Source organism: Salvelinus fontinalis, unplaced genomic scaffold (assembly GCF_029448725.1).
Source record: "Salvelinus fontinalis isolate EN_2023a unplaced genomic scaffold, ASM2944872v1 scaffold_0233, whole genome shotgun sequence".
Taxonomy (NCBI): domain Eukaryota; kingdom Metazoa; phylum Chordata; class Actinopteri; order Salmoniformes; family Salmonidae; genus Salvelinus; species Salvelinus fontinalis.
The window spans coordinates 105,467-117,966 of record NW_026600442.1 but is presented as its reverse complement, the minus strand read 5'-3'; the positions used below and the strand labels follow the sequence as shown (position 1 = coordinate 117,966).

The window sequence follows — 12,500 nt, the reverse complement described above, 5'->3', positions numbered from 1 at the left end:
CAAAACATATAAACGTATAACACGTAAAAAGTGTTAGTCCCATGTTTCATGAGTTGAAATAAAAGATCATAGACATTTTCCATACGCGCAAGAAGCTTATTTCTCTAACATTTTGAGCACAATTGTGTTTATATCCCTGTTAGTGAGCATTTTTTCCTTTGTCAAGATAATCCATCCTCCTGACAGGTGTGGCCTATCAAGAAGCTGATTAAACAGCATGATCATTACACAGGTGCACCTTCTGCTGGGGACAATAAAAGACCACTCAAAAGTGCAGTTTTGTCACATAACACAATGCCACATATGTCCCAAGCATTGAGGGAGTGTGTAATTGGCATGCTGACTGCAGGAATGTCCACCAGAGCTGTTGTCATAGAATTTAATGTTAATTTCTCTACCATAAGCTGCCTTCAACGTCATTTTTGATCATTTGGGAGTACGTCCAACAGGCCTCACACACACACACGTGTAACCACGCCAAACCAGGGCCTCCACATCCAAACTATCAGAAACAGGGAAGCTCATCTGCGTACTTCGTCGACCTCACCAGGGTCTTAACCTGACTGCAGTACCACGTCGTAACCTATTTCACAAAATATCCTCGCTGTTGAAATATATAATTCTAGAAAGGATTGATACACAGCACTACATGTAGACTGTGGGATACACTGCCCTTGACCCTGGTGTGTGTGTGTGTGTGTGTGTGTGTGTAGGACAGGGAAGTGTGTCAAGGTTCTGGGAACATGTGTTGCTAAGAGTCAGAGGTCAAGGTTAATGCTACATATTGGATGGCCTGACACTCTCTGTGCTCCGTAGACTGGTCATGCTACATTACCCCTGCCCGGTGTGTGTGTATTAAAGCACTTGAGTGAGAACATCTGAGTGTGTCTCTATATTCACCTTATGTAGCAACAAGGGCGCGGCCATATTTGTTGCGATCAACATTCGGCACATTGACACACAAGCAAACCCAGGGAGGAGATGTGGTTAAATACGAATTACAATTGTCAAACTATTAAATATAGAAACCAATTCAACAGGGCACCATTGAAAAAGACGCCCGGCTGAAATGGGATTCCCTGTATGAATAAAGGTTCAATAAAAATGATGTGTTTTCACATAGTATAAGCACTACGAAGCTAAAGTTAGCCTGTTAGCATTCCTATAGACTTAACATGGTGGGTTAGCTAGTTAGGTATGTGCAGGGTCCTGCCTTTTGGTCCAGGTCTGGAGGCCCTTTAACTACTACTTCCAGCATTATCCACTAGTGTTGTTGCAGGTAGAACATCCTAGGAAATGTTCTGTAATTGACACAATGTCTCCAATCCAATCAATCATGTCTGTTTTGGCACGCGTGTGTTTTGGGGAATACTATTGGTCGTGATTCAACAGCGCTCTTTGCTTCATGCTGATGTTCTCTAACGGGGTCATCGGAAGTTGTACAAAGGGTCAATTAGGGCCAGTTAAAATGGCAGGAAATGAAACCAAGCATGAACGTATAAAGAAAATAACAGAGAATTCAAGATCAGAGTATTGACTGAAATAAAAGAGGGTCAACACTCCGCTGGGATGCTCGTTGCAAATGTCAATAATATATTCTGCAAAACCTGCTACCTTAGAGTACAAAATGCACAATAGACCGCCATCTGAAACAAGGTAACAAAAAGCTTGTAAAAGAGATCTTGCTGAAGAAGTAACAGCTGTTTGGGCTGATACAATGTAGTAAGCTGCCTCCCAGTATCTTCTATCCCTGGCCTGTGTGTGAGATACTATAAATAGAAATCATTTTAAAACAACTAAAACTAAATAAAAAACAATCAATTCAGGTCTGAAAACTAACTGAAACTGAACTTCAAATAAAAAAATCAGAAAACGAATAGAAATAAAAACAAAACTACAATAACCTTTGAGAACGACTAGAGGCAGCAGTGTGTGTGTGTGTGTGTGTCTATCAATGTGTGTGTGTGTGTGTGTGTGTGTGTGTGTCTGTCAATGTGTGTGTGTGTGTGTATGTATGTGTGTGTGTGTGTGTGTGTGTCTATCAATGTGTGTGTGTCTATCAATGTGTGTGTGTGTGTGTCTATCAATGTGTGTGTGTGTGTCTATCAATGTGTGTGTGTGTGTCTATCAATGTGTGTGTGTGTCTATCAATGTGTGTGTGTGTGTGTGTGTCTATCAATGTGTGTGTGTGTGTGTCTATCAATGTGTGTGTGTGTGTGTGTGTGTCTATCAATGTGTGTGTATAGAATGGTTCAAGGCAGTAGTACGTGTATGTCTATCTGTGTGTGTATACGTGCATCTGTGATCTGCCTGTGTGTGTGTGTGTGTGTGTGTGTGTGTGTGTGTGTGTGTCTACAGAGCCGCTCAGGATGGGTGCAGCCTGAGTGTGTGTGTGTGTGTGTGTGTGTGTGTGTGTGGAATGGCCCAAGGCGGTTGTGTGTGCGGGGCGGAGGGGGGTGAGCGAGCGCGAGCGAAGCCGTCTGAGCACTGTGCTTCATTAGGAAACAAAATATAAGCTTTCCACACCATTAGGAATGACTTTAGGAGAGAAAGCACATAAGACGCCGACTCACCTCATCAACGATGCATTGCAGTAACTGGAGAGGCTTGAACGGGGAGACGGAGAGGAGTGGAGAGAAGAAGAAAACTAAATAAGTATTAGTCTACATGTGACGTTACGACAGTACGGTGGCAGAGAAAATCACTAATGTAATAAAAAGGTATTTACATTAATCAAATGCACCAGGCTCCGGCACAGCCATCGCCTCCTGAATGTTTCTATTATTCTATAATAGCATCTAATCTAATACTGGCAGTTAAGGCTGTATCATTTCATTGCAAAAATAAATAAATAAATAAAACGCAATTTGTGGGACGTTTCAAATGAGGGATCTACTCGAGAGTGAAACACTGCCGGGAGTGAAACACTGTCGTCCCCCGCGAAAAATACATCAAATCTCACCATTAAAGATCCTTGGTTTTTCTGAATCTGTAAAAGCAGACGAAGACAAGAAGAAGAGAGAGAGGCAATATGTAATTAGCATGTCATAATCAAAAGCACACACTTGGACACATTATGATCACTGGGAGAATATGATGGCATCCCCGGTGGGCATGTGTTAACACCATTTACATAATAAATAAATAATAACCAAACGTTAATAGTCTTGCTCTCATTTGGGGAGGTGGAAGAGATTCAGCAATGTTAATTTCCTCTTCCCTGCTACCCCCTCCAGGTTGTCTAAAGACGCAGGCTTGTAGAATGAATTGTGCATAATGTATATTTCAAATAGGACTCTGCAGGCTGAGCAAACATTTCCACTCAAACAGAGAAAAATAATTAAATGTTCTTAAAAATAAAATAAAAAAGGGTAGAGGCTAACATGGGGCTATGTTAGCTAAAACCAACAAGTATAGAGGGCTCAGTATAGACTATTTTGCCTTCATCCATCACCACTCCACAGAAAACAAACAGGTTCCAACACAACGTACGTGAAAGTCCAATGACCTGAAATGCCCGGCTTTGTTCATAAACAGTTTTAATTATTTTACTTCATATATATATAAAAAAAACAGGCTTTGAAGTTTAATTCATGACCTGAAAAGCTCAACACAAGAAACAGAGTTGTAGTCAGACAGTGAGAACGTTTTTAATGCATAGATAACAAGAGACCCAAGGTCTTCTGCTTTGAGCTAGATGGCCCATTATGTTTAGTCAATTACTTGCGTGTTTCGTTCGCTCTTTTGAAAATGCGTTAAAACTCTTATTGATTCATTCTCTCAATTAAATGACAGCTTTGCACTCGTGGTAAATATCAAGAGGCCCCTTCATGGCCTCTACACCTATTTTGCCTGATTCAGACACGTTATGGGCGACTACAGAAAACAAATTCATTCAGAAATAATTACTAAACAAAATTGCAAGCTGCTCAGGGGTTGAAATTGGATTGTGGAAGGCAAACTTATTCGAGTGCTATTTTGTCAAGAGTTTGTTATTTCGTACAAGGTAATTCGATCTGGCGTCAACAACGTGAGCCGTAACAATGCCGTCCCATCTTTCCATTTAACATAGTCATTGAACGATATAACTTGCTGATCTAATTTACACATCACAACGTAGTATATATTTGTCCTGGGGGTAATCAGCGTTTCATATGATGATTACGGTCTAACAATACATTAACCTTTCAATGAGTCCCTTGTTTCTGATACAGAGTTGGTTTGAAAATGACTACTGTGGACAACAAAAGGGAGAAGATTGAATCCTGCAGAGGAAAACAACAGTGTTCTGTGTTTTACATTCAGGTTAAAACAACTCTAATCACGAACAATCATCCCACATAAGAGTAGAGGCAAAAATATGGATTTTTTTAAGTCTTGGTTTCAAAATGGACTCCAATACTTCTGAGGGAACAACATTTCAGAGGCAATGGATGGACACTCGAGGTCAACCCAATGCAACTCCCTCGTTTCATCACAGTCATCAATCACAACAGAATAGACAGACTTGGTTAGAAGCAATGGTATTCCTACTCAGTCATCATGTAGAGGTTGTTCTCAGTCTACAGACAGGGAGACAGTACTGTATTGAAACACTCAATACTTCCATCGGTCTCCCATTTCTATAGATGTTAACAGCTGTGTTGATCTGAAGGCAGATGTTCCAGGGTTGAGGGGAGCAATAGCTAGAGCATCAAAAAGTTCAAAACGTTCACAGACAGGGGTGAATGTGGCCTCTGCATAAAGCAGTCGACATTTTTGGAAAATGTGATACTTCCTCATATGAAAGTCCCCGTGTCACAACGCAATATGGGGATGGTGTCAAAAGAGTCTACATTACTCAATACTGGGGAGTGCAATCACTGATCTGTTAAATCCCTCTGCAGTCTGTTTGACATTTTTATGTGATCCCTTCATAACAACACCATCAAACATATTTGAACTACTTCCTGTTCTTCTTCTTCTTCTTCTTCTGCAGAACAATTTCAAATGGAGACGAGGAAAAGCAAAAAAAGGGCCCAAATCAATCAGGGGGGCGCTGCCCCGGCGGCTGTATACACATCACATCCAGTCTGCTGTCTTCAAAGACTTTCAGAGTCGTGAGAAAACTCCATTAACTCCTCACAACGAATGCAAATGGATCACAACATGGGGTGAGGAGGAATTAAAGAGGCCGTCTCTAATCAATGACAAACACAGGATGAAAACACCATGGCGTGTGTTCTGTTATTGCCACCTCCGCCCCCACTGTTACTGTTAACCCATACTCCAGGCAACACACACACACACACACACACACACACACACTCAAAATGGAAAGGGTGAGTACAGAAGCCCCCTTACAGCGTTACAACGGCTCTTTCCAAAAACAAAAAGCACCCCTCTGCCCTTCAAATCCACCCAAAACACTGACCCCATTCTCCCAAAACCACCTATCCTGAGCAAATCTCAGGTGCTTACAATTGATTCCATTCTCTCTATTTGTGTTGCTGCCACAGTCGGGTGGACCGTGGAGGGTGATGGCACAAGGGGCTTCTGCGCAGACAGCTGACAGCCCAGGCCCGAGGACGTTCGCCGGCTGCGCCTGGCGAGATGAAGCCGAGCGGTGCTCGGCCGCCACTCTACCCGTTCTACCAGGGCTCTGCTACAGCCTGCAGGTGAACTGTCTGTAACACCATATGGAGCAGGGAAATGAACAGAGAGATGAGGAGAACACTGGCAGCGGGAGATCTCCCTGGCGCACACACTGTCTCTCGGTGTAGCTTTAAATTCCATATGTAGGGAAGATAGAAGGGGAGAGAGAGAGGATGGGAAAGCGAGAGCGGGGGAAACGGTAGGAGAGAGAGTGAGGGGGAAACGGTGAGAGAGAGGGGGGGGACAGTGGAGAGAGAGAAGGGGGGAACAGTGAGAGAGAGAGGGGGGGGGAACAGTGAGAGAGAGAGAAGGGGGGAAACAGTGAGAGAGAGAGACAGAGAGAGGGGGGGGCAGTGGAGAGAGAGGGGGGGGACAGTGGAGAGAGAGGGGGGGGGAACAGTGAGAGAGAGAGAAGGGGGGAAACAGTGAGAGAGAGAGACAGAGAGAGGGGGGGGGCAGTGGAGAGAGAGAGAGAGAGAGGGGGGAAACAGGGAGAGAGAGAGAGGGGGGGGCAGTGAAAGAGGGGGAGAAAGGGGGAAACAGTGAAAGAGGGGGAGAGAGGGGGGAACAGTGAAAGAGGGGGAGAAACAGTGAGAGGGGGAGAGAGAGGAAAAAGAAATAAATTAATGGGGTGTGAAAACATTCAACGCTCCACCACCACGCCTATGGCTCCATTTGTAAAGAACAAGAAATAAGTTTGTCTTTTTTCTTCCTCTGGTTATTTAGGCTAATTTATGAATCAGATTCTGGTGGAAGTTAACTGGCAGACAGACTGCTATAGATTGGATTCAATATATTGGAGATATTAAAGTGTTACCAGAGGTCTCATGCCTATTAAAAAGAGACATGAAGATGCTGAGAATGACGCTCCCTTCCACACAAAATGGTGGATATGTAAATACCAGAGAAGAACAGACAAGCCCACATCTCTCCGCTTCTTATTCAAAAACCGCGTGTGTGTGTGTGTGTGTGTGTGTGTGTGTGTGTGTGTGTGTGTGTGTGTAACTGTGAGGCATTCATTATTGTATGTAATCATACAGTGTCTATTAACATGATAATGGCCATGTTAATAGACACTGCTGAAGATAAGAGTGGCAGCACTCCGAAATGAGACATGCCCGAGGCCACACACACAATAACCATGGAGACCTCATGTACGTCATCACAGCAGGATGAACACAGGGGGCACAAACACACGTTTGACTGGTCGCCTCAAAACAAGTTTAGTATTTCCCATGTCTCCAGGACTAGTATTAACAAAACTGATTCACTATGCAGCTTAATCACTGTGTAGAGGGCTTATATCCTCTTAATTATTCTCTCGAAGACATCCATTTATTGCAAAGCCCCTACAGAAACACATCTAGGGATAACTATCACAACTACCCTAATTCACAGGTCTTACTCTGTGTACTAAACATCATAAACAATGCCACAGACACTCGACAATTCCTCTTCTGGACATGCAGCTACGGTCTCTTATAGCTACTGAACAGATTCACAACCATGATAGACTTGGCATCATATCCCAGTTTCAGTCAGTCAGTGCTATGGTCTCCCTCCAGTCTTATTTGGGTGTTCCAGGCCATCCACAGGCCGACGGTCATGGTAGCCGTGAGTAATGTTCATTAGATTGGTTCGCAGCGTGCCTGTTGGGTTAATTAGCGTTGGGAAACAAAGCGGTCACCAGCGCAGAGCTTGGACTAATGGTACCAGCGCACTGCTCTAGCCCACTGGGCTCCTTTAAAATCAGCCTCCATGGAGTTTACATTTCACAGCTTGGAAACTGTGTACCTTATGAGTCACATTATTAAAGGGGCAGTCCATCGACATTTGACTTTAAATAATAGTATCTTGTTCTTGAGCATGAGAAATGTAAGAGGAAGTTGTGTTGACGATTAAAAAGGCACAACGTATTGCCTTAGCAACGGCTGATGGATTGGGACATCGAGACACGGACCTGAAAAGTGCATTGTAGAACTTAATGTACCTTTAAAAAAAATGGCAATATGCAGTTGCTTCATCCATTTTTGGACTTCTAAATGAATAATATGTACTGATTGATTGTTGGAGAATATAACTTATAAATGTCTCATGAACTTAGTTCAACTCTCGTTCCCCATCTGAACCCAACATAAGCTTGTTTTGCTCCAATGTTTGTAAATAAACACTATAAAATCTCACAACATCGTTAAAACTATCATTTTGATAGGCCAGTCCTTAAATTCATAGACAGAGTTATGGATGTAACAGTGGTGAGATTTATCTAGCCCCAATTCCTCAGCTATTTACAGAAACAGGGGCGGGGAGGACACTTTGTTTTTGTTTCACCTGCTGATTGCTGCTTTCTTTACATTTACATGTTAGTCATTTAGCAGACGCTCTTATCCAGAGAGACTTACATGTTAGTCATTTAGCAGACGCTCTTATCCAGAGAGACTTACATGTTAGTCATTTAGCAGACGCTCTTATCCAGAGAGACTTACATGTTAATCATTTAGCAGACTCTCTTATCCAGAGAGACTTACATGTTAGTCATTTAGCAGACACTCTTATCCAGAGAGACTTACATGTTAGTCATTTAGCAGACTCTCTTATCCAGAGAGACTTACATGTTAGTCATTTAGCAGACACTCTTATCCAGAGAGACGTACATGTTAGTCATTTAGCAGACACTCTTATCCAGAGAGACTTACATGTTAATCATTTAGCAGACTCTCTTATCCAGAGAGACTTACATGTTAGTCATTTAGCAGACACTCTTATCCAGAGAGACTTACATGTTAGTCATTTAGCAGACACTCTTATCCAGAGAGACTTACATGTTAGTCATTTAGCAGACACTCTTATCCAGAGAGACTTACATGTTAGTCATTTAGCAGACACTCTTATCCAGAGAGACTTACATGTTAGTCATTTAGCAGATGCTCTTATCCAGAGCAACTTACATTAGTGAGTGCAGACATGTTCATACTTTTGTTGTTGTACTGGTCCCCCATGGGAATCGAACCCACAACCCTGGAGACATAAGCGCCATGCTCTGCCAACTGAGAAACACGGGACCCTTTATGTAGAAAGGACACACGTGTATTATTTTGAGGTATTTGGGACAATAATTGAGGTTCCTGACTCCAGACCATTTCTTTCACAAAACAATGTTCTTTAAGACCTACATTTCATTGTTTTATGGTTGTTTGGAGGTTTATAGAACGTTCTACATACTCAGTAGCCATTTTGTCTCGTCGTTCCATTTTCCTCTCAGAAGAATGAAAGTCAGTCGGAGTAGTTGAAGCACACAATGGATGAAGTAGATGTCACAAAGCCAGCTGACCTTTCACAAAGGTCACTCTTGATCAAGTGAGAAGACCTTTTTGTCCAGTGACACATCATAAACAACACTCTAAGAATCGACTCATTAACCACCATTACAGCCACCATCCACATGGCTTTCCAAGATGTCCGCCGTGCAGCCAGTCACGGGAGGTAACCAAGTTCAGCATGCTCAGAGGAGGATTATGGTACTAAGCCCTCATTAGGGCCTAATTAAAGAGCTGATGGGATTCAGCAGACCTCTTCTGTGGCTCAGCAATTACATTTGAAGATGAGCAGGATTGTAGGAGTAGGATCAACATGGAGAATGGATAAGAGAGTCACTACCGGACCACCAGTGACATCACAAACAGAATTAAGGGAGTGAGAAAGACCCTATGACCATATGTTGCCATGACACCTTACTGTGTGGCTTCTACATAGCTAAACATGATGCCATGTGCATGGAATGTAGTGAGGAAGGGACTCACCTGTGGATAGGGAAAAGCGCCCAGTGCCAACTGTAGAAAGAGAAAAACACGACAATAAGGGTGACGACAAAGGCATCCTGCGAAAATAATAAACAGGCCAACCGGGACTATCAACAGTTCAGTTACAGGGGCCTCCTGACTGGTGCAGTGGTCTAAGGCTCTGCATCACAGTGCTAGCTGTGCCACTAGAGATTCTGGGTTCGAGTCCAGGCTCTGTCGCTACCGGCCGTGACCGGGAGACCCATGGGGCGGCGCACAATTGGCCCAGCGTCTTGCGAGTTAGGGGAGGGTTTGGCCGGCAGGGATGTCCTTGTCCCATCGCGCACTAGCGACTCCTGTGGCGGTCTGGGCGCAGTGCACGCTGAGACAGACGGTAGCCAGGTGTACGGTGTTTCCTCCAACACATTGGTGCGGCTGGCCTCCGGGTTAAGTGGGCATTGTGTCAAGAAGCAGTGCGGCTTGGTTGGGTCGTGTTTCGGAAGACGCACGGCTCTCGACCTTCGCCTCTCCAGAGTCTATTGGGGAGTTGCAGCGATGAGACAAGACTAACTATCAATTGGATACCACGAAATTGGGGAGAAAAAGGGGTAAAAATACAAATACATACATATATAAACAAAAATGCAAAAATAAATAAAATGTAAATATATATAAAAAAAGACTTAAGTGACTATTGGAAGAGTATTAGAAAGGGGAGGAAGTTTAGTAAACAGGTGTTCAGGGAGCTTCAGGAATATGAAGTGTCAGTTTAAATGTGGTTGAACCACAAGATCAGGGTTGCCTGGACTTGTTTTAGGACCGTGGTGGAAATGCCTGTTAATAGGAGGTCACAGGTGGTCTAATCTCCTCATGGAGGGAGACTAGCGTGTTCCAGATTAGAGAGGCCAGGCTTTGAGAGGGGCTCAATGCGCCCCCGTCGAATAACCCCCTTCCTCAAAGAACCTCTGCTATTAGTTAATAACACCCCCTGCAACCACAACCACCCCCCTGCCGAGAACAGAGGGATAAGCAGAGAGATTGGAACGATGGATTCATGTGATGTATGACTACACCGGAAAATATCCAACCCGCTCCTGACATTTGGCAATTCACTTTGCGTTGCGCCTGGCGTCTTTAATCTTGGTTTTATCTCTGATGATGTTGGCGCCATCATGTTATTACGACAACGTCAATACACGGGAAAACCCATGCTGGCCTTGAACGTGGACCGACTGCTAGCGACGGCAGATTAATCCAAATTAAGAGGAGAGTTTAAAAGCCGTTTCATTTAGACTAATGCACACTTACCTGTATGGTTCTCTCTCTCACACTAACGATTCACAAAGAGGAAAGGGCTTTGATCCTGTGGCCAGAAAACTCTATCTTGATCAAACTGAGATTGTGTCGATAATTCAGACAGACTTTTATTTTCCGCAGCCCCATCCGTTACGGTTACAACGGTGATAATATTCAACGGTATTGACAAACAGTGTAGAGGCCAGAGAGGGTAAAGCGTTTGTCAGACTTGTGGAAATAGGAGTCCTTGACAGGAATAGATTGAGAATCAATAGGTGTCAATGGGGACGACAGGGCCTGGCCAAATGTAGTATTAAAATAAAAACCTTATTCTAAAATGGAGCCCCTTGAGACACAGACACCTGCACTCTGCAATCACAGACACACACAAACTCCTGCACTCTGCAATCACAGACACACACAAACACCTGCACTCTGCAATCACAGACACAGAGAGACACACACAAACGCCTGCACTCTGCAATCACAGACACACAGAGACACACACAAACTCCTGCACTCTGCAATCACAGACACACAGAGAGACACACACAAACGCCTGCACTCTGCAATCACAGACACACAGAGAGACACACACAAACGCCTGCACTCTGCAATCACCTCCATGAAGGAGATGCCCACGCTCCAGACGTCTGAATGGATGCCATACTGCTCCCCAGATATCCTCTCTGGCTGCGGGGTACAAACAAGGGGGTCAGATGAGGTATGCTGTGGTTGACTTGAGATGTAGGAAACTTTATTGTGCGATGCTATACTGTGTTCAACTGAGCCATTTGTGGTTACTGCATGATCAGATGTGTCCTGTCAATGTTTCTCCTATAACATTTTCAAGGCTGGCACAAAGGCCCCCAAAAACAACATCCAGAGCCTCTTTCACCAAGACGTCCAATTACCACCAAAATGAATTCATATTAGGTCTACTTACTGCCATGTAGGCGTTAGTTCCCACATACGTCTTGGCGATGGAATTCACCAACTGCAAACAAAAGAGGTTAGATTGATAAACTGTAGATGGGTGAATAGGTTTCTCTCTTTCCCTCAGTAACAATTGACTGAGCAAAATACTTGTGCATTACTTTTGTCTTCCAGTCGATTTGTCCAACTGTTTCACATGAGAACAGACTGTACCATATTCTTAAAGGTCATTCAGTTTTGTCCAAATTAGAGCAAACCAGCAAACTGATCTGTTTATGGGAAAAGTACACTTCACATTACACTGTATATAAATGGCATCATTACAATACATTACAAAACAATACATTACAATACATTACATGCTATTATATTACTGTATAGACAAAATTACCATAGTGATGGCTATTACTGAAACAAGGTGGCTATAACTGAAACAAGATGGCTATAACTGAAACAAAATTACTATAACTGAAACAAAATTACTATAGCTGAAACAAGATGTCTATAGCTGAAACAAGATGTCTATAGCTGAAACAAGATGGCTATAGCTGAAACAAGATTGCCATAGTGATGGTTATAACTGAAACAAGGTGACCATAGTGATGGCTATAGCTGAAACAAAATTACTATAGCTGAAACAAGATGGCTATAACTGAAACAAGATGGCTATAGCTGAAACAAGATTGCCATAGTGATGGTTATAACTGAAACAAGGTGACCATAGTGATGGCTATAACTGAAACAAGGTGACCATAGTGATGGCTATAACTGAAACAAGGTGACCATAGTGATGGCTATAACTGAAATAAGATGGCCATAGTGATGGCTATAACTGAAACAAGGTGGCTATAGCTG

The 12,500-nt window shown here is 43.3% G+C and overlaps 1 protein-coding gene across 6 annotated transcripts in view; it reads right to left on the bottom strand.

Annotated features, from left to right (window-relative positions):
• The window catches only part of map2k5 (mitogen-activated protein kinase kinase 5), a 104,535-nt gene that overhangs the window by 34,564 nt on the left and 57,471 nt on the right, over positions 1 to 12,500 (bottom strand). For 3 of the 6 annotated variants that reach the window (XM_055912957.1, XM_055912959.1, XM_055912961.1), the window contains 5 exons: positions 11,656 to 11,706; positions 11,331 to 11,402; positions 9,435 to 9,464; positions 2,963 to 2,989; positions 2,574 to 2,606 (listed from right to left, as the gene is read on the bottom strand). In XM_055912957.1, coding sequence (XP_055768932.1) covers positions 2,574 to 2,606; positions 2,963 to 2,989; positions 9,435 to 9,464; positions 11,331 to 11,402; positions 11,656 to 11,706 — 213 coding nt within the window. The other 3 variants (XM_055912958.1, XM_055912960.1, XM_055912962.1) reach the window with 2 other exon arrangements.